Source organism: Acipenser ruthenus, chromosome 14, assembly GCF_902713425.1.
Source record: "Acipenser ruthenus chromosome 14, fAciRut3.2 maternal haplotype, whole genome shotgun sequence".
NCBI classification, from domain to species: domain Eukaryota; kingdom Metazoa; phylum Chordata; class Actinopteri; order Acipenseriformes; family Acipenseridae; genus Acipenser; species Acipenser ruthenus.
This window is the reverse complement of record NC_081202.1, coordinates 18,245,355-18,267,461: the sequence shown is the minus strand read 5'-3', so window position 1 is coordinate 18,267,461 and position 22,107 is coordinate 18,245,355. Positions and strand designations below refer to the sequence as shown.

Sequence of the window (22,107 nt, the reverse complement as noted above, 5' to 3'; positions counted from 1 at the left end):
TAAAACTGTTATAACCCTCATACTGTATATATCTTTACATGTAATATATTTGGTTCCAGATAATGGACTCAGTACAGTAACATGTGATCTTATAATACCAAGTCTTTCAAATGCCTGTATGCCATGTTGTAACCATATGTGATGCATTCTAAGTGAATTATAAAACTTAAAAGTGTTTAAAGACTTAAAACTGTCAGACCACCACTGAGACACAAGACACAGCTGAAAACATGAAATACATATTTATATTTTTAATTATCAGCAAGACTTAGTATTAGAATAATTTACAAACAAGCACCACTTTTCACTTTGTAGTTGCCTGGGGTGGGACCCACTCATGTATCTTCTTGCGGGTGGTGGAGTATGGGACATACTGACTCGCTGAACCGCTCAGGTTAAATTTGTGATTCTCCCAGATGAACTTGCGAGGCACTGGAGGGTGAGTTGTTGGTGGATTGTCAGTTATGCAATGCAGCCAGCGATGCCTGTAGAGTGCACATAAGAATAAAATGATTTATTTTTATTTTTAAATGAATACAGATGAACAGCAACTGTATTTAATCATTTTTGAAGGCAGACACTATTATATTCCATCTTGGGAATTTAGTACATCAGATACTGTATCATTTTGTATTTTAATTTATACATTTAAAAATGTTTTATCATATAAAACACTAAATGTATACAATAGCCCCTACAAGGGTATAAAGAAATTTCCAGAAAGAAATACAATTAACAGCAACACAAATATTAAATACATTAATTGAACTGCTCCTTCCTGTTTCTTGTACATTACTTAAGTCCTACAGTATTTAATTAATTAGTGCCTACCTCTGGGCTTGAATAATATATAATCGTTTATTTACCATTCAGGTGGCACCATGCTTCCGTCTACTTCCCAGTATGTGTTTTTTCCATTCATTTCTTTGGCATATATTACCCATCTGTGACGGCCTGCGATGAGACATCAGAAAAATCACGGTTGGGTCCCTAACTGTTTGTGCTCATAAAATCACATTACATGCAAGTACTCTTTATGGAGCCAAGGTTCATTATGAAAGCCTCTACCTGCACCATACGATTTGGAATTTGAGAGTTCTGTTCAGCTTTCTCACTGGATGCGACTCATGAATGCCAGGTGCTTCTAGGTCACATTGCATATACGTAAGGCAGAATAAGTTATCCTGTACACCACTCAACAGTCAATATTAGTGCTTGCATCACTATAAATAACAAAAGCAGACAAAGTCAAGAGAAGCATCAGCAACTTGAAGTTCTAGAAAGTGGACAAGGCATAACGGCATTGCTGCATACAGCCGGTGCAAGAGCCTAATTTATATGTGTATGCATTGTTTGATAGGGACATTTGGCAACTAACTAACTGGGGATATTCCAGAGGCTGGTACAGAGGACAGTACTAATGATAGTCTCCAGGACAGTTTCAATTGCAACAAATCAAGCTCTTTCAGACTGCTGGTAGGTTTTAACATGTTCTCAATTAAAAAGAATGCAATGCATCAGTCATCTGCCCCCTAGAGGATTGTAAAACAAGATATTAAAGTTAGGTCAGTGATTATTTAGACCAGTGGTGCATAACTCTGGTCATGCAGGCCCGGGTCCCTCCTGGTTTTTGTTCTAACCATTCCCTAAATTAGTTAATTGGACCAATTCATTTTCTAATAAGGTCCAATAAAGTACTTTTGGGTGCAGTTGGAATAAAAATCTGCAGGGACACCAGCCCTCCAGGACCGAGTTGTGCTCCACTGATTTAGACCAAGAGCTAACTAACTAGTTACTCAAATGAATAGAACACTTGATGTGTCTTTTCAACACATTAAACAAAGTGGTTATTTTGTTAAATTAATAAAGCATTGAGTTAAACAGAATTCTGTTTAAATCAAATAATTTAAATTCTGTCCTTGCAACGGTTGATAAAAACAACATGTTACATGACTTAAAAGGTTACGTTTTACACTGCAAAATGATGCATGGATTTCACGGTCTAGTACTTAAAAGAAACAGTTATAAAATAAGACAAATATCTGGATGATAATTCAGGTACTGAATATCTTTGCGTTGAGTGGTAAAGAAATTCAATTGACACCTATCTCACTCTCTTCAGTGCTGTAACAATTATTTAAAATGTAACTTAATACCATATGTTATTTGAAAACATACTGTAAAATGCACCTATTACTGTCATTTTCACATGACATGTATTATTATACACAAATATAAAACAAAGAAAAATGTAAGAAACCTGCTGAAATAATACAGTTAGAATCTGTAGTACAGGAATAAAGCACTCCTCTTACTCTCCTGTCCTCTCCTCCACTCACTGCCAACTTCCCATTCACGAAGAAGAAATGACCAGTGTAATCCTGTGGTCTGTACTGAACTTTGTTCCCTGACTTTTTTTTTTTGCAATTGGTATGAAGACCTAAGGATGATCCGCATATAGTACTGTACTAGCTAGTGCTCACCTTACTGCCAGAGACTCTCAGCTGGAGTCGAAAAGCTAGAACGTCAACATACTTTAAACACTAAGTTAGGTCCATTACACCCACAGAAACAAATCAAAGGGTGGCTCATGGTTCAGTTCAAGGCAAAGCATTCAAATCTTATTTAAAAACATATTATATAAGCAGAAAGGCAGGGTGGTAATGGCCATATGTTTCTCCTCCCACACTATTACAGAGTTCCTTATGAACTTTTAGATCTAGCACCTCTGCTGAATTAACTTGACCTGGAATGACCTGTTAATGCATTAACTATTGACTATCTCCATACATACAGAACTGATAAAGAAAGGATGACATTACCAAAAAAGTACCGGTTATCTTCAAAATATTTGTTGCCAGATTTGTCCACTCCAACAAGAGCTCCAGTTTTCACATCATTTACCCTGGGGGGAGGGGGGTTATAAAGGAAAGTACAGTAAATAAAGTGCACACCAGCAGGGGGTGAAAACACAGCAATAACAACAGCCTCATGGTATATATATATATATATATATATATATATATATATATACCCACACACATACATATATACATATACAGAGAGAGACGCATTGTTTACAACCTTGAAATCCAAGTTACATTTAATAAATAAATAAATAAATAAATAAATAAATAGATAGATAGATAGATAGATAGATAGATAGATAGATAGATAGATAGATAGATAAATAAATAATAGCTCATAGTGTAGCTTTTTAGTTACAGTAGCTTGTCGGTGTAGGCTTGGATTTTTTTAGGCCCTGAAAAACAACATTCAAATAGATATATTGCATATTAAATGTGTTTCTGGCACAGAACAATAAGGGTATAACCGCTAAATAGCCTAACAACACAGGCTTGCCAGAAAGAGGTCACAACACGACAAGGTTACTTCCCTTTCATTACACAAATGTATTAAAATGATATGCTAAACACTCGGCACACTGAGTTATTATTTTTCTTAGGGTGTTTTTAAGAAAATGTACCTGAGAAGCTGCATAACAACACCGCGTATACCTCCATGACCTCTGAGCTGCTGTACAGCTCTACGAAAAACCTGCAGGTACTCCGCCATGTTTAGACGGGACACTGTGTTCTACCAGCAGAGTGTTCGGGTAAACACGTCACAATAAACGTTAGTTCCGTCAAGTAATTGTTCCTCCAAACCAGTGTTGCCAGATCAATGTTTCACGTTTCTGCTCAGGGCAATCTGGAGGTAAGAAATGGGCAGAGGTTTTTTTAAAGGTGCATTTTTAATTTGAGGATTTTGTAAAGGTTTTATTTTTATTTATTTTTTTTGTTAACTGAAAACATGTTTTGCGTATTTTTTTAAGGTGGGATCAGGGTAAGATTAATAACAATAACTCGCTCTGACCTTCCACAATGTGAGGGCTGTGTGAACTTTGTATTGGTGTTTGTTAGCAGTGTTAGCGCACAGCTGCATGCATATTACTACCGGTATAAAGCTGCATGCATACCGAAACGTTGGGCTGCTGGCTCTTTGAGCTAATGTGAGAGAGATATAGAGGGGGGAAGGGGGTACTGTTTAATAATAGAGGGGAAGGGAGGGATTCTGTTTACTATAGAGGGACGGAAGGAGGGAGGTACTGTTTAATATAGAGGGAGGAGGGATACTGTTTAGTATTAAAAAAAAAAAATCTTTGTCTGTATATTTAAGTCGATTATGCTATGTATGTGCTTTGGCAACACAATTATTTTTATTGTCATGCCAATAAAGAAAATTTGAATTTGAGAGAGAGAGAGAGAGCTGCCCAGCGTTGCTATATATGTACTTTTGAATTAATTTTGTTTAATTTATTTATTTAAATGTTATATATTTATTGGAGTTAATTAGTTTATTCTTTTCAATTGAGTCCCGCAGGCATAATCATGTTCAGTCTATTTATCCATTTACTTTATTTTATTCTTCTATATGTCGCATTGTCTAGTTTTAATTGTTCTATTAATTCTACAAACTTTGCATCGTTTATTTCATGTCCTTGACTGGTGAAGTGCTGTACTATTGGTTCATTTATTTTTTTTATTTCTAATTAATGAAAGGTGGTTCTGAATTCTTTGGTATAAAGTTGTTCCAGTCTCTCCAACATATTTTATTTCATCCAATTTTTCACAGGCTAGTCCATAAACAACATTGCTATTTTTACAGTAGGTATTAGGTTTTAGTGGATATGTTTTGTTCGTATGTATTTTTACTATATATAGTGGCGTAGTGTCCCGTCCAAGGCTGGTTTGCACCCTTGAAATATTTGACCCAGACAAAGCTTAAATTATAAGTATTTGAAGCAAATTAAATGACGCGACCAGAACAATGTGCACTATTGGGTGAAACAAAGACGTGGTTATGAAAGATGTCAACATTAAGTGCTGTATAAAACAGGCCTATTTAGAGCTCTTTGTTAGAGCAGGAAGAATGAAGCAAAGACTGCAGGCCTCTGTGGAACATAGGGAAATGTTGCCTTATTCTGTATTTCAAATGCTGTCATGGAAGTTTAATTAAGTATTTGTATTAAACTGGCATTGTTGTATTGAGTGAATTATTGTGGGTAACCCATCACAAAGACACTCCAGTCAGCCACTTAACAGTTTTGAACATAAATAGGACAATGATCTTTTGCATATCAGCTCCCAAACACATGGACCTGTTTCCATCATAGTATGAAGATGGAATCTGATAACCTTTCTTTCTCTGTTTTAAAGGTGATATTTGGGAATGGCTTGGAACCTCCGGCCAATGCTTATTTTTCAGATGTTTTATTCTGTTGTTTGATCTCTCTAGTCTGATGATTACATTTGACTTTGCGTTTGTCCTTTTATTGTTTTCCAGGACCCCCTTGGACCCCTGGATAAATAAATAAATAAATAAATAAATAAACAAAGCTGTAAGCTACAATAACCTAAATAAAAAGTAAAGAAACATTATTTACAGCCTACGGGATTCACTTCATGCGATCGTTTCCAATGGACTCTTTCTCTGATGATCATCCAAACTGGACATGATCGTGTTATGCAATGAACAAATTCCATTGTGCAATAAATATATTTCTTTGCATTTAATTTAGAATATCAGTTAGCTAAATGGATCAATAACACAAGTAGAAATTAATGTATTACCAATCACAACTTTAGAAACCCATACCGCCTAACTTACTCCCTGCGCTAAATTTTAATCGATACAGCTTCCTCTCCAGCTGCATTCAGTCTTTGAGTAATGTTGTGATCTTATTGATGTCTTCCAGAAGTCGCAGTCCTCTGCAGCTGTTGTCTTCCCCGATCAGTGACTTGCTTCTGATAGCATATCAATATGCAGTTCTCCGTGAAATTGGTTATTCTTTAAGGTGCGTGACACAATGGTCTCGTTTCCATGAGTTTCCTAGGCCTGTTCTGATTTCCAAGAGCGTAGAGGCAAAGAGCCAGGAAAAGTTTAGGCACATCAAGATTGAGGGAGGGGAACCATGTTTGAAAGGGGGCACCTGGCTTGCTAAGTTGCAGTTGGAGTCTGGATAGATTAGGATCTGGTCACTGTTTTTTTTTTTTGTGCATCAATATAAGCTTTGTTTAAAACATTTAGAAATCAAACAGATATAGATATGCATAGGAATGTGTTGTTCATCAGCATCATTTATTAAGTAGTCTCAGTTTTGTACCAAACAGTATGACTTAAGCACTGCAATGCATTTGGCCAAACAATTACTAGAATATATAGAAATTGTTTGTGCGTAATATAGCGTTGATATATAAAAAATGGCATCAAAAACACAATTGCACATTGTTATAATGGATGAAGGTATTTTAATGCATTAAAGCTGGCGACCAGCATCTTTTCCAGTAGCTATATACAAACATAAAACTGAGCAATTTGTTTTCTCAGTAATATAAAAAAAGAAATTAAACAATATTTTTTTTAAAATACAGGCAAAATAGAATGTACACTTCTAGTTTGAATCCCAATACATTTACAGTTGTTTTTATACAATAAAAAATAAAATAGCGAGCCAAAAACAAGGATATTCTTTGAACAAACCACCTTTCTTGTGTTAGTGCTGGGTTGCTTTTCAATGAAGCTGCAGGATGTAAACTAATCCTAGTTCAAGACATTACCTTACAAAACACTGTATTGATAAAAGTAGCATGGCTGCACTACCAGCAATTACTTTAATGTTACAATTATTTTGGAAATAATATACATAATTCTTATTCAAATTCATATATATTCCAGGAAACACCCTTTTCAAAACAATCATGTGAATGTTCTTATCATATATATATATATATATATATATATATATATATATATATATATATATATATATAAACATGATCAACACTGACATTCTTTCAGTGTTCGGTACAGTGTGTATGAAATTAATCAGGCATATTTCTTATGTGACAAAGCATGTGAGGTTAATCATTTTACAGAAAGTGCCCAATTTATTTTTAACAAGTTTTGAGATAGTTATGCATTAGTGTGAAACTTTCCATTGTAAATGCTCTCCTCCAGGTAAAAGCACTTTCTGTAAAATGCTACAGAAACAATCATTTTTACACGACAAAATCTGTAACTAAAATTAATGGAATTTATTTTACTTTCAGTAAACTGTCACAAATATTTTCTTTAATATTGTACTGCAGAGCAATAAAATGTTAAAACAATGTGGTCACATGCATTAGACAATGCTGCCTCTTAACTACGATTTCATATTTAATGATTAACATCCTTATAATTGCCAAATGGATTTATGACAATAAACCTTAAAACACTTCAGTCTGTCAAAGATGTGGTAATATGTAACTTTTGCTATTCTCAGAGTATTTTCTGAAGTTGTTTTGTGGAGGTACTGAGGTACTGTATGCATATTGTACATGAAATGAAAAAACTGGATATATAAATGTGGATAGGCCATCAACACCTGTACTCACATTTCTGGTGTATTTAATACAGCACTTCATCGACATGGTTTAATAAAAAGCCCCACTTTAATATAAATGTATTCAATACAGTCCATCTTGGCAGGAAAAATAGCGTACCAAAGAAGAAATGAGCTGTAAAATAAAATGTGCCTAGCCAGTGCAATTTAAACATATCTGCAGTGATATATAATGTACCGTCACCACCTCTGTCAGAATTTACATGTTCCCGTAAGAAAAGAAAGCAACAGATTTTAAAGTGCCCGTGTATTATAGGCTGAAAATACCTTTAAGGTATTAGGAATTCTATTTTTATTTTACATTTATACTTTTGCAAGTCGTTTCATTAATGTATCCTCAAACAGTTTATTTGCAGCGATAATGGGGGGTACAAGTTATGGCTCAAGGTGGCTATATTACATACAAGATCTCAGAAAGTTTATTTTTGACAACAATCCAAAGATACAATAATCAAGCATTAAACTATTATATATGGAACACATAATTAAAACTAGTATATGTTCCTTAGTTCTACATACTTTTTTCTATTCTGGTTTTCAAGCATTAGTATTTATCAGCTGTATACTTGTTAACATCAATTAGTAGGCTGGAAACTAGGTGAAATGAGATAGAATAGTTTTTCTTAAAAACTTGTCTATATTCACAGACTACAAATCAGCAAAAAAAATAAAATAAAATAGAAATACTGTACAAAGAGGCGCTAATCATAAAAAAAAACTTGAATAGGTAAAAGCCAGGTTTATTTCAATTGCAACAATTGTTCAGTTTTTAACTGTATTTTTAAACAATTCATTTATGTACAAATGCTAAATTTGCTGTTAGCCTATTTCATCTACTTGCTATAATTAAAGCGAAGAACTAACTATCTGGCTGTTATAGTCTGCGGTCTCCATTTTCAGAATATAGGGGATGATGCTGTCAATCTGTACATTTCCTATGAGGCCAGCAAAGAATAATTCTTCTGTGATGGCTGCACTCATCAGTCTCAATGCCGGTAGCCTCAGAAGGAGCCTTGATAATCTACAAAAAAAAAAAAAACATTTTTCCAAATAAAATCACATTTTACCCAGCTAGTTCAGTGGTATGACAGTCTACTGCAAACATATGTTACAAAATATAATACTTTACATAGTTTTAAAAGAAACATTATTCTCCAATATAATCATACAAGGCTCACTATTGCATACAGCTGTTTAGCTGTCAAGATTGATATCTGTAGTTTTTAACAGGCAGCTGTTTGCTTTAATGATTACCACTAAGAGAGAAGCAAGGTTCCCAGGAGTCTAAGTTACTGAGTGAACTTGGGCTACTCACTTCAGCTTCAATCATCCTAGCTAAAACACTGGAAGCAGGACCCCACCAAAAAACAAGATGCTTCTCCACTGGGTGCCACTACCAAGTACAGTAGAAAAGGTTTGGAAAAGAAAAGTTGCTGTACTCTACTACTGCTCTCAATCATAACATTTTCTGTATCTTGTACTTGATTTTACTCTTAAAGGTAACCGTATTCATGTTTTTTTTGTAATTGCTCATTTGAAATCGTTCTTATCCATTTATTGTACTTACTACTTGCTCTTAATGGAATTTACTCTTACAACCAAATATTTAAGTTTAACTTCTCTTAGTCATAATTGCTCTAAAAACGTAATTTACTGTATTTTTTAGCTCTTACTACTGATTTTACTACTGATTTTATTGTATGTTATAACTGCTCTTATTATCTGTAATGTGATACTTTGTAACAACTGTAAGTCTCCCTGGATAAGGGTGTCTGCTAAGATAGATAGATAAATAAATAAATAAATAAATAAATAAATAAATAATAATGCAGCTACCTATAAGTATCTTCTGGGTAGGTTCTGGTGACATAATCTTGTAATTCCATGTATGCCTTTTCTTGGAACTTTTCAATCTGAAGAGTATTATCTATGCCTGGATGATCTAAAGCAAAAAACAAACAAACAAACAAACAAACAAACAAACAAACAACCAACAACAACATATTAACTCACAAGATTGCTGTGAAGCAAAATTGGGATTTTTGCCGAGAATGATCATAGGTTGTTTTATTTTTCAAACAAAACAGCTTTCCCATATTGTAAAGAAATAAAAGCAAGAGCCAAAGATCATTTTTCCCCAGGCAGGCAATTACAGGAAATACATTACACTGCATTTTATACAACACCAGAAAGATAAAAGAACCATAGGCCACCACTTACCAGGGCTAAAGAGAACAATGGCTTTCAAGTACGCATATTCGTAAGAATCCAGACACAGATTAGCCATGCTGTTACAGAATTCTTGCATCTTCCAGATGTGCTCCATTACAAGTTTGACCCTTTCTGCTGATAATTTATCTGTGGATAAAGTTTTTGAAAAAGTGCAAAACTGGAGTCAAGAGTATCATGCAAGTGGGAATAAATGCAATTCCCATACTAGAGCTCTTGGTGGTTCATGCAACTCCTTTGTCTAACTTCACTGAGGCAGTTTTACAGAGGCAGTGCTCAAGAACAGCCATTGCCTACTCCTGGTTCACCATGACACTGCTGCAAAATGAGCAGTTTCAAAAATACTTCATGTTTTCATTTGTTCTTGAAAACAATTTCATTTTTACACAGTACAATTTGTTTTTTGTATGAATACTGAATGTGTTTGTAAACAATGCTCCATCACTTCTGTGTACACTCTTAGTCCCTGCTTCTCCATTGCTTACCTTGTTGTAAACTGTTCTGGAGGTGATTTATAATGGCAGTTAAAATGGTGCCCACATTCATAACTTGTGAACACTGTGCTAGGCCCAATGCAAAGAGTTCATTCCAACATGCTTTCACCAAAGTTATTTCATTGTCCTGCCTAATAACAACAACAAAAAAAAAAACATTTTGTAATTCCCTACACAGTTCATTCCAGTATTCAATAGCTAAAATCTTAAGAGAATGACATGAGTGTTTACAATGTGGGAACGATGAATTACTGACCCCAGTGCTTGGAAAGCAGGAATAGAGCGTGCCCAATGCATAGACAGGAACAACAGTCTTGATGCGGATTCACAGATGTAGTGAACGTTAAGGTATTCAGGCATGGGTGAAGGCATTGTAAGCTGGAGAAAAAAAATACATTCCATTGATTCTCATTACAATTAGAATTACTTCTTGTCACACTTTATCATAGTTCTTTTTAGAATGCCATAGTCTTTATATTTAGTGCGACATCAGTTAACTGTTTTAACAAACATCCAGCTATTTTATAGGACCTGATAAAGTCAATGGCTATTATAATTTTCAACTAATCCCAACCCTTACAAAATATTAAGTACAATCTGGAGCTATATAAAATAGTTGGCATACCTTAAAAGCGACATGGACATCACTTAGGATAGGACCTTCAATTTCTATAATGCTTCCAGACTGATCTCCCGACACCAGCTGCATGTTGGACTCCACAGGTTCAGCTGGCAGATGCTCGGCTGGGTCCAGTGCTTTTGCAAGTGTATCAAAGGCCCTGAAAATTTGAGGGTACATTTTTTGGTATATAAAAACGTAATACAATACAGTATCAATTTCAAAAACAATAACAAAATATGACTATACTTTTGGTAATTTGATGCACCTTAAAACTTCCTGCGGAAAATAGAAAATAAAATTAGAAAACGCCCAACCTTGTGATTTCACTTGTTGATTGCTCTCCCTGTTGAATTTCAGTCATAGAACTATCTCCATTACTTAAGGTCTCCATTGTTGACAAGTCTGCGTTGCTGTCGCTCGAAACCTTTGACTTGCTGAGGTGTGCAAGTGACGTGACCACATTCGCTAGTGTGCTTAAATCACCTTCGTAAGAGTCACTCTGTAAGAAAGTGCACAGCATTTTTTAATCCATGTACTTCTCTTGGCAGGACTCCCTATTTTTTTATTTTTACTTCAACACAAGCATTACAAAACAACACAACTGTTATAGTAAAGACTGGTCTTGAAGTGCTACTCCATTCCATTTTCAATGTAATAATTAAGGATGTGGTTGGAACAAACACCAAGACTGGAAGTGCTGACATTTCTTACCATTGTTTTAGATGGTACTCAAAATCAGATCCAAAATGTGCAAGTTGTTTGTGGTGCAAATAATTTCATTTTAAGCAACGCCAGTAGCTATCTGAAGAAAAGTCTAACTGGAAGAGAGCCTTTTAATCTGTATTAGTCTGATCTCTAGTCATTATATATATAATTTTACTTTTATTCTTAGGGACCACTTAAAGGCTAATGTTGTTATTCCCTTCAAGGCCATGTGACCTACAGTAAAGGTATCATGAGACAGTGCTTTACCTATAGCATTATAATATCTGCATATCCTGAATTAACTTTAAAAGAACACGATTATCGCTGAAATAAAAGGACCAATGTAAACAAATGGGATTTGAAAGCATGGGTTAGAATGCCTTTACAACTGATGTTTGATAACATTTCAATCAAGTGACTGTACTAATAAGGTAATAAATAGGCACAGAATACAGAACCATACAATTTACTTAATCATAAAATATTACAAACATTATACAACATTTAGTACAATATGTTAGTGCCCAATTGCACTGGACTGAAATTATTACTAAATCTGTTTGATAATTGCTTGTAAATGAAATCTGGTAATACAGCAACATGTATACCTTTTCAGGTGATGACATCGTCATTGTATTCTCAATCTTTGGAAAAGGCTGCTGAATGTTCAAAAGCATTCCTGGATCCAGCAAACCTGCAGACCTAAAATAACAAGGGTAAGAAAAAAAAAAAAAAAAAAACCTGGAAACTTACAACTAAATATTTCCCCCGGTGGGATTTCTAGATTGGTACCTGCAAGTCTCCTTGTCTGTTACAAATGTGGGAGTGGCAGCCAGGGGACTGCGCAGATCCTTCCGGATGTAAATCTTTTCCGTGGAGGCTGCACAGTTTATTGATTTTTCTCGGGAAACTTCAACTGGCTTCCGTTCACACTGAACAGCTGCAAGAGTACGGCTCATGTTAGTGAAAACTGTAGAAGCATTATACCAAATGCAGTTTAGCAAATGCAGTTTAGCAAATGCAGTTTTAGCAAATGCAGTTTTACCAAATGCAAACAAACCAACGAGACAGTGTTAGCATGAAGACTAAAAACATTGTGCAGTAATAAGCGCAACATCAGAGTAGGTTAAAAAGCTGACTTACAGTCCTGTTTCATCCCAAAGCCAACACACCGCTGTAGCCGGCAGTACTGGCAGCGGTTGCGGTGGTGTTTGTTGATGACGCAGTCCCTGGTTCCTCTACAGGTGTACACAAGGTTCTTCCTGATGCTTCTTTTGAAGAACCCCTTGCAGCCTTCACAGCTCACTGCCCCATAGTGGCGCCCTGGGGGAATAGTCATGCATCATCACTATTTACACCCTTTAGAAAATCAAAGCACATTAATATATTTGGGTACCAAGTCTAGTTTCTATACTTTTCACTACTACTACTAATATTTTTATTTTTAAATAGTGCCTTTCATAGTGGACCACCATCATAAAGCGCTTTACAGAGGTAGGCTGTGAACTGTGTATTATATATATATATATATATATATATATATATATATATATATATATATATATATATATATATATATAGCATGGAGCACAAGGAGGTCACACAGCAAGTCAGTCAGTGGCAGAGGTAGGATTTGAACTGGTGACCTTCTGGTTACAAGCCCTGGACTTTAACCACTGGACCACAATGCCTCCGAAGACTAAGTACCAATGCTTCTACTGTAATATGCACTTATACACCCAGAGATATATTCTTAAAGATTTCGTATCTATCTATAATTTTTGTTCAATGTTTCTTGATGAAATAAGGAAGCAAACCTAGCTTTTTACATCCAGGAGAATGTAACTTAAGTCCCCCAGTTTAAGAGTCCTGGTACAACAGATAATGCTAAATATCTCTATGAATTAATATTTCTATCATATATTTTATATTTCTGTTTCTTGTGATATTCTTGGCAAGAAAAACAGCTACAAGAAGTAAGCAAAAACAGTAGCTGTCCTGGCCATTGTTATAGGGATTCCAAGTATGCATATTTAATTGGACTGCATTATAAAAACAGACTGCAAAAAGAAGCAACAAAACTGCACAGTGACTTCTGACAGTACCTGATGCCTTGTCTCCGCACACCACACAATATTCAATTATAGGTTTTGATGGGGATAGCTCTGCTGATCCTGAATCTGTCACAATCTAAGGAAAACAAAAATACAACCTTTCAAGCAAGCATTATTATTCTTTCATTAGTGCAACATGTATTCTCAAAATAGTCATCATACGTAATGCATTTTAAGCACAGCCATACATGCAACAGGTTATAAGTAAGATTATGGGTTCAAACCGAAAGTCTGAAGCCCTAATTATAAACCATCCATGGGGTATTTATAAAAAAAAAAAAAAAACTTTTATTGACGAGAAAACACACAGAGTTTGCACTAAACATCTCTCTGTCTAACTACGTGAAAGTAAATTTAACTACATGTAACAAAATTAGATTGAATTAATGATATCCATTAAAAAAAAAACCTGAGCTCTTAACCTACAGTATTTAAAATGCAAGTCAAACTCAGTTACCAACATTTATGAACAACCATCCGATATGTTTAGGTACCCTAGACTCAGAGGATTGAGAAGTGGCGAGCACAGCAGTTTGAATGACCCTTTTTCTTTTATCTTGACACATTTAAGCAGCAGTAAATTCATTTAGGGTAATGTGCTCTAAATATATTGCATGGAATTTAGTCAAGTCTATATGTATCAAAAGCTCACTTTTGAATAGTGTGTTGGCACCAATCGGTTATTTTCCTGTTCATTTGTAAATGGATTTGCACCATTTGGAAAGTTACTTATCACTCTTTTGTTATGGTAAGGCATCCTCACAGTTTCTATACTTATTTACAGTATTAATGGATATTTAAACATTTAATTTTGCAACGTCCATATGCTGGGATAGAATCTGATCTGCTGTTCACAGATTTACAAATGCTAGAAAAAAAGGCAAAGATTAAGAATGGGAAATTGTTCCGACCGATACTGTACCTGGAACTGCTGTGTCGCCATGTCAGATGAAGTAAAAAGCAGCTGGTTGACACCAGTCCCATCAGGCGTGGCCAAGATGACTTTTCCCTGCGAGTGGTCCTGCCTGGCGAAGATCACCTTGCCCGGTGTAGAACCAGAATTGGTCAGGATAAACTGCTTCCCCGCTGACGCCTGATCAAGAGCCGTTACAATCTGAATTTTCTGGCCTGTTTGCTGGTCTGTGACAATCTATATATTAAAATATAAATATTTATTTATATATATTGTATAACTGCACTTCAGATCTTGTTACAGTGCGGGGGGGAGGGGGGGGGGAATGTAGAATTGTCATAAAAGTAAATGGTGTTTTAACTAATAAATGTACCTGTATGTGCTGTGCTAAGGCCATGCCACTGTCTGCAGGAACAATCTGTAATCGTTGTCCTGTGTTATCCATTACGTGTTGTCCTATTGTAGCCCCTTGGTTGATACCCCCGTGGGATGAAGAGACCTGCAAGAAGTAGCGGGTTAGCGTTTCATAGAGATGTAAAGGTCCAGTGCTCCATACTGTTTAAAAAATATTTTACACATTTACGAAGGTTGTTAACTTGTAAAAATAAACATTTCCTGTAAAAGGTTATCAATATTATTATTTTTATTTATTTCTTAGCAGACGCCCTTACCCAGGGTGACTTAAAAATATCATCAAGAATTACAGTACAATTAAGAGCAAGATACAAAATACAATGACTTCAGTAAAACCAAGAACTGATGTATATCCTTCTACTAGTCCAAGCAGAAGCAGGACATGCAGGCAACCAGAGGGAGGAATCATGATTTCCATATATATAGATGTGAAACTATTAGTGATGGAAAGTCTCAAAGTGATTAAATAACCTCCCACATGATGTGGGAATACATTTTTATCTCAATCACGGCAAATAAATATAAATTCAAAACTGCCACTACAGTAGCATATATACACACTGTAGATTGAGCTCCCTGTACTCTTGCGATTCAAACCCTAATTCTATTATTATCATCAAGTTTCACCAGATTTTCTATTGTATTATTTTGTTCATTGTGTATTCCAACAGCTGCTCAATTAAACCAATGTCCTGTCCCATATTACTTAGGCATGGATTTATAGGTGGCAGTGCCCGGTTGTTGCTGCACAAGGGCACAGTATTTGTGTGTGACCATGGGCTGGTGGGAAGCCTGTGTCAAGCCTCCCCTACTCCAACATAAATATTGTTTGTTTCTACAGAATGTGTCCATTTCTGTTACAGTTCAAACATGCACATATGTACACATCCCGTGCATGTGCCAGTCATGGGTTACAGGAGTTATTACTGGCAATCACTGAACAGTCACAGATATAAGCAAAGAGTCTCGGGCACTCAGAGTGGGCAAGCTGTACAGACCAGCCACATGCATAATGAATGTTAAAAGACAGCTAGAGTTCAGCTACGGGCTATATCTACTGCAATCGCTGATACAAGTGCTCAACCAAAGTGAATGAAATAAAGGCTCTTCAAACCAGAGCGTGTCTGTATCAGGGCGAGCTGCAGCTCCCCTTTAAAAACGACAGAGAAGGCGACAACTTTTCTTTTTTTAATAAATACATATTTTTTCAATAAATTCTCACTTGACCACTCAGATGCACCATCACACCCTGTCTTATTTAAAAGCAAATCTAATATACTTACTTTAGTTACTGTACTTCAAAAATGTTAAGAGTTTTGAATTGGGAATCATCACTCTAACTAAACTTCCGAAGAATCCCCTGCATCTTGCGGGAGACAACAATCCAAATCAAGCAATACTACCCAGTTTATTAAACGGACACAAAACATCATCATATGAACTTTGAAGGAAACTGAACATTATCCACACACACACAAGATTTTAGTAGGAACTAGATTGAAGAGAAACAGCAAAGCATCTACCAACAACATTTATTTAACCTGTTTATACACACAGGTACTTAGTGTAATTTCACACTATGAATGTATTTTCACTTCCCTTGTCTTCTACTGTGCAGTAAATAAAAAACAACTCTACACAACAATTTTTCACAGTGCTGTGGATACAAATGCTTTGACATAACTGGCATCTCTCTATAATCCAACACTTGACTGGACACAACTAAGCAACTGTAAACAATTCATTCAGACAATTAACTACAGCCATCCACTAAAATACGCTTGCCTCATTTTCCAACTCAGTTTCTTTTTAGTATCATTGAACAACTTGCGATTGAGTGTTTGAAGTCAAGGATAACAGTAACTGAATGAACAAGTTTGTATTTAAATGCAAAAAAGGAGTGTTTTTAGAACATTTCATTGATGGTAAATATTAATAACATACCTCTACCATTTGCTGTTCAACTATCTGACGCACCAGTTCTTCCACAGTCGTCATGATGGTCATTCATTGGCACTTCCTAATGTTGATTAAATAAGAAAAATTTTCAAGAATTTTTTTTTTTGCTTTGTTTTGGGTCTTCCACCTGGCACAAAACAGCTTTGTATTTAGTCTGAATGAACGAAGTGCCTCTGCCTCTAAATTGTATGGACCTGTTTACACGTCCAAGAAAAATGTGTTAATTTAAACATGCTGATAGCACAATGAACCATCAGGGGCGGCAGCAAGGGGCGCTTAGAGGGGCTGAAGCCTCCCCAAAATGTACCTTAGCCCGCCCCCTCCCCCTTTTTACTGTGATCTCAAGCTGTCTTTAACCTACACACCACATATGTTCGCAGTCTCCCTAGTTCCGGCGTTTGTAGCTCCAGGAACAGATCAAGATTACGGATCAGTGGAGCCTAATCCAGATCTGTGTAGTAAACACCTTCCCATGATCCAAGTCCAGTTATCCCAGAGCCTATCACATTCTTTTTACTAAGTCAGTGCAACCGGTCTGGTGCAGGACGATTGACGAGACAGAGTTAGGTGTGCAACAAGGAGCAGTGAGGTGCTGTAATTCTACATTGATTTTACAGAGACTCATATTTTTTGCATCTAAATTTCAAAGCTACAGTTTAGATAGATTGTTTTTTTTTTCTCTCAGCCAGAAGCCAACTAATGCGAAAGAAGGCTTGAATAGATGATCCTTCAACGAGTAGCAGTGCCGAAGTCAAAGACAACTGAAACTGAGGATGTAGATGATGAATGCAAACCTAATGAAAGTTAGTTTGTGGCTTCTTGGGGAGAGGGCAACGACAAGTGTGATGACCAGTGCATCAGCATTTTAAACATGAAAGATCCAGATCCACCTGTTGTGAAACACACATCTCGTGACTAGCCTAGAAACCTTTTCTGAACTCAAGCAGAATTTGAAGAACGTCATTGCAGTTACATATAGTTGTTCTTACCATGCTGTCAATTTTAGTAGGTTAAAGTTGCTTTTATAAAAAAAACAAAAAAAAAAACAACAGTAAATATTGAGCTGTATTTGTAGTTTTAACTGGTAGCTACAGCTAACTTCAATTTGTTATTCTTGAAATATTCAAAGTATTTTATCACTGAAGTTATACCTGCTTTTAAACCATGTAATATTGCTATTTTAGCATTGAATGCATCAACAGAAAACAAGATACACATAAAAGAACAAGTGTTGCAACAATGGCAAATTCTGAATTTTATTTGTAGTACACACCCCAGTCCCCCCACAGCATGAACCAGGGAAAAACAGTTGCATGTCCCTGTTTACATGCAAGATGTTCCTGTGTAAGCTGGTTTTCAGAAAATATATCATGACAAGTTCACTTTCTTGTTATCCTTTTCAAGGGTAAAATGCATACAGCACACGTTTAAATAACTGCTGTTCCCACAGGTCCACTTATCTGACAATTAAATGTATTCAAATGTATTTTAATGCACGCCCGCACAAAGTGGGGTGTAGCCCCCTCAATTTTTTGTTTCCCTCCCTTTAGCTAAAGTCTGGCACTGCCACTGAACCATGCAGCAGATTTACTGGGCCTCTTCAGAAACTAGATTATTTGCTAACATATAACACATTTTAAAAATACTTGTATAACTTTTTGCATTCATTTCACTTTGACATTCTGTGAGACTAAACAACATTGGTAAGCCAACACCATAAAATGTATGTTAAAATACAAAAATCACATTGTTACAAAATATCACTGTGATACCATGGGTAAGAAATTCAGTTACTTAAATACACCTCATTGTAAAAAGTTCAGCAGCATTTTATGTAGCACTTTGCTGTTACACATGTGTAGACCGCACTTAAACATATGAAGTAGCCCGAGACTAATACCTCCAGCTACTCTATGGGAAACCAATAAAACATAGTACAGAAAAATTAAGACATCTACCATGAGCTTTGTATTTAAATGCTATTAATATATTATTATAGAACATAGGTACATATAACACAAACAAATATAACATAAGTTTACAAACCAGAGGAGGCCGTTCGGCCCATCTTGCTCGTTTGGTTGTTGGTAGCTTATTGATCCCAGAATCTCATCAAGCAGCTTCTTGAAGTATCCCAGTGTGTCAGCTTCAACATTACTGGGGAGTTGGTTCCAGACCCTCACAATTCTCTATTTTTTGTTCTCAATGCCCCTTTATCTAATCTCCATTTGTGATCCCTGGTCCTTGTTTCTTTTTTCAGGTTGAAAAAGTCCCCTGGGTCGACATTGTCAATACCTTTTAGAATTCTGAATGCTTGAATCAGACCACCGTGTAGTCGTCTTTGTTCAAGACTGAACAGATTCAATTATTTTAGCCTGTCTGCATACGACTTGCCTTTTAAACCTGGGATAATTCTGGTCACTCTTCTTTGCACTCTTTCTAGAGCAGCTGCTTAACAGGCCCATTGTGACCACGTGTCTGTTGCATTTTGGAACAAGACAGTATCATCAACCTTCGCCATTTGATTCCGAAATGGCAATAAAGGTGCCCTCGCAAAATTAATGGTTGACATTTCTTTCAGGGAACCAGGGATACAATTTGTAACCTAATGTTCCCTTTCAATCTCGAAATGTCAACCATTACAAGTACGGAAATGTATACCCAAGCTGTCGCAGTGAGCCAAAGCAGCCACAAGCCTTGTCCTGGCACTAGCCTAACTAACTGGAAGGCTTCCGCGCAAGAGGGCAAGCAGCCTCAAGGACTCTGGACCCCAAAGAAGGTACCGCTGAACCCGCAACATTCAAATCGGTAAAACCTTATAAACGGATGTGAATAATTGATTTTAAAAAAATATCAGGACGTTTCTTCAGCTTGATTTTTTTTTTTTTTTATCAATTATTAATGTTTTTTGTGTACCTACATTACCATTTTCTTTGATTACATATGTTGTATATATAACATACACAAGGTATTCCATTGGTTTGTATACAATGTCCGGGACGATACCTTAGAAAACAAGACCCGTCAGCCCCATAAGCATTATTACTTTAACTATTAGACTACATATTTACAGAATATTTAAAAACTGCTGCTACAACCATGATGAATGTATTATTAATAGCGTTTTAATTAAATTATACCAAATCGCTTTTTTTATTTTATTTACAATGAAGGGAACATACACTGTGTCGCCCAAATGCTTATAATGAAAACATGCATTTTCCCTTCATTATAAATAAAAACGTGATTTGGTATAATTGAATTAAAACGCTATTAATAATACATTTAAAATGACATATTAGTTAGTGGGGTTACCACTGAATTAAAGCGATTTCTAAGGCTCTGAGGTCTCAGGTTCCGGGCGTATATCACTACACTTCTACCCAATGCCAAATCCATATTACCGCCACGAATTGGAGTGGAATTATCACACGTACTATTTTCTTTAAATTCATTGGTTCTCATTTCATTTTCATCGATCTGATTGGCCAAATTAGTACGCGTAGTAATTAGAATTACAACAAGTACTAGTCAAATGAGAACGTGTTCTAAATAGCGCTTTGATCCCGATGGCCTTCCATACTTTGACTCAGATCTCGAGTCGTGGCAAATAACTAGTCCTTCCTTATTCTACAGCACTGTACTTTAATTTCTAGGTCACTGCTGACACAAGATCGAGGCGTCACCACAGCAAAATCAACATTATTCAATATGACAATAAACCATATGCATCGTGTCATTATTTAAAGGGGTAAAAACGTATTCATAATATTATACTTGTGCTATCCCAATGCGACAGAGAATACAAAAGAGTAACCTCCATGTTCGTTTGTTAAAGTCGGTCAGGCTAACGACTGTAATGTTAGGACGCTCTGGCAAACATTAAAGACTTAAATTCAAAATGGAGGAAGATAAAAGTATTTTTTTTCCTGTGGGTGAAAGGTCAAGATTGAAGGGTTAAAGCATGCTGCCGACAGTTCATATGCAAACTACCGAAGGCAAAGGGTTTGGTCTTGAAATAGTCCAGCGGGATTTTGGGGAGGAGAGAGATAGATGCATCTGGAAGTAGTCTAATTCTTAAACTTTAAGAGATAAAAAAACAATGTTATGTAAATCCTTTTTATAAAGCGACTTGTGGTTTTCTGTTATTTGAGAACAGAGAAACTCCTCGACGGACTTTCCAGAGCGTATGCAAGCTGCTGAATGTTGCAACGATCAGCAAATTATAACGATCTTTTACTGTTGTTTAATCAATGCATTTAGCCAGTTAATTTGATAAAACCAGTTCACCAAATACACAGGAAAACATTTCTGACTTGATTGAGATTTTTCGGTTGTACATTGTTAACGTTAAGCTTTATAGATTTGTTCCGCTTTAGTCTGATAAGATATGCTCTGTCTAATGTTTTCGCCATTTTCTGGCAGTCTTTTCCAGTTTATTTTATCAAATATGTACTCGGGTTATAACATTAAATTGCTTATATTAGTAAAATAATAAATCTTACCTGAATTTGAAGTTTTTTGTCCGCTAATAATTAATAAAAGTGTATGTTTCTGCTGGTTGCTGCAGCTCCAGGGAGGGTCAGAGTTCATAACCTCTCTGCAAAACACGTCTCTCCGCCTCTTTACCGGGCATGCGTATTAGGAGTGTGGAATGAAATAGAGGCCGCGTTGCTGCAGTTCGCGTTCTGCTTCAGGCCGCCTTCAACTTTGTAGTTAGGTTTCACGATAGACCCTTATTCAAAATCGTCCTCAAACATAACTGTTTACTGTATTTTTCTTCTTATTTGAATTTGCTGCAATTTACTACGGACTACTGTATTTTGTAACTGCTCTTATCTGTAATGTGATATTTTGTAAATGTTGTATTTTGTAACAACAGTAAGTGGCCCTGACTAAGGAGGGTGTCTGCTAATAAATAAATAATAATTAATATACTGGATACTGTTAAAATTAAAACTTACCAGGCGCATTCTACAGCTATTGAACAAATTGCATCATGCCTTCAATGCTGGTTATTTAATATGTATTGTGCAATTTTTATTGAAAATCAACAAATTTGTGTGTTTTTTTAACCCGCTGAGGCCTTTATTGTCAAAATAACTTTCAAGTACAGAAAATATTTTTAGTTTTTGTGTAACTGTCATTACCAGAACGTGCTGTGCATTGCCCATAAAATGATCATAAATGTTGTGTGTGTCATTACTGTT

General features: G+C 35.9%; 2 protein-coding genes and 1 long non-coding RNA gene across 6 annotated transcripts; 1 reads left to right on the top strand and 2 right to left on the bottom strand.

Moving 5' to 3' along the window:
• Positions 1–236: 236 nt before the first annotated feature.
• LOC117419517 (NADH dehydrogenase [ubiquinone] 1 alpha subcomplex subunit 12-like) lies at positions 237–3,641 on the bottom strand. The gene is made up of 4 exons (XM_034032310.2): positions 3,488–3,641; positions 2,823–2,905; positions 867–954; positions 237–485 (listed from the first exon to the last, which is right to left on the bottom strand). The coding sequence occupies exons 1-4, from the start codon at positions 3,574–3,576 to the stop codon at positions 305–307; spliced, it is 441 nt and encodes a 146-aa protein (XP_033888201.1). The 5' UTR covers positions 3,577–3,641; the 3' UTR covers positions 237–304.
• Positions 3,642–3,652: 11 nt separating this feature from the next.
• LOC117419901 (uncharacterized) lies at positions 3,653–6,423 on the top strand. The gene is made up of 2 exons (XR_004547314.2): positions 3,653–3,717; positions 5,759–6,423. It is a non-coding gene; the product is annotated as an uncharacterized LOC117419901 (long non-coding RNA).
• A 1,748-nt stretch (positions 6,424–8,171) lies between these two features.
• On the bottom strand, positions 8,172–21,599 carry LOC117419900 (nuclear receptor subfamily 2 group C member 1-like). Of its 4 annotated transcripts, none has more exons than XM_034033259.3 (15): positions 21,403–21,599; positions 16,883–16,958; positions 14,898–15,023; positions 14,534–14,761; positions 13,603–13,687; positions 12,641–12,820; positions 12,290–12,437; positions 12,106–12,199; positions 11,107–11,291; positions 10,796–10,949; positions 10,427–10,548; positions 10,162–10,301; positions 9,668–9,805; positions 9,284–9,389; positions 8,172–8,468 (listed from the first exon to the last, which is right to left on the bottom strand). In XM_034033259.3, the coding sequence occupies exons 2-15, from the start codon at positions 16,943–16,945 to the stop codon at positions 8,294–8,296; spliced, it is 1,944 nt and encodes a 647-aa protein (XP_033889150.3). In that variant the 5' UTR covers positions 16,946–16,958; positions 21,403–21,599; the 3' UTR covers positions 8,172–8,293. The 4 variants fall into 4 exon arrangements, with proteins under 4 accessions (XP_033889150.3, XP_033889151.3, XP_033889152.3 ...); XM_034033260.3 differs by lacking the exon at positions 21,403–21,599 and adding an exon at positions 18,944–20,796; XM_034033261.3 differs by lacking the exon at positions 16,883–16,958.
• Between the last annotated feature and the right edge of the window lie 508 nt (positions 21,600–22,107).

What these genes read in the sequence shown, in the direction of transcription:
- LOC117419517 (XM_034032310.2), bottom strand. Translation starts at nt 3,576, where the DNA reads ATGGCGGAGTACCTGCAGGTTTTTCGTAGAGCTGTACAGCAGCTCAGA. An exon ending in GTTGTTATGCAGCTTCTCAG is followed by an intron (nt 2,906 to 3,487) that starts GTACATTTTCTT and finishes CCCTCCCCCCAG; the next exon opens with GGTAAATGATGTGAAAACTG. An exon ending in AGATAACCGGTACTTTTTTG is followed by an intron (nt 955 to 2,822) that starts GTAATGTCATCC and finishes GTCTCATCGCAG; the next exon opens with GCCGTCACAGATGGGTAATA.
- LOC117419900 (XM_034033259.3), bottom strand. Translation starts at nt 16,945, where the DNA reads ATGACCATCATGACGACTGTGGAAGAACTGGTGCGTCAGATAGTTGAA. An exon ending in TCAACAAGTGAAATCACAAG is followed by an intron (nt 10,950 to 11,106) that starts GTTGGGCGTTTT and finishes TCAAATTTTCAG; the next exon opens with GGCCTTTGATACACTTGCAA. An exon ending in ATGTCCATGTCGCTTTTAAG is followed by an intron (nt 10,549 to 10,795) that starts GTATGCCAACTA and finishes TTTTTTCTCCAG; the next exon opens with CTTACAATGCCTTCACCCAT.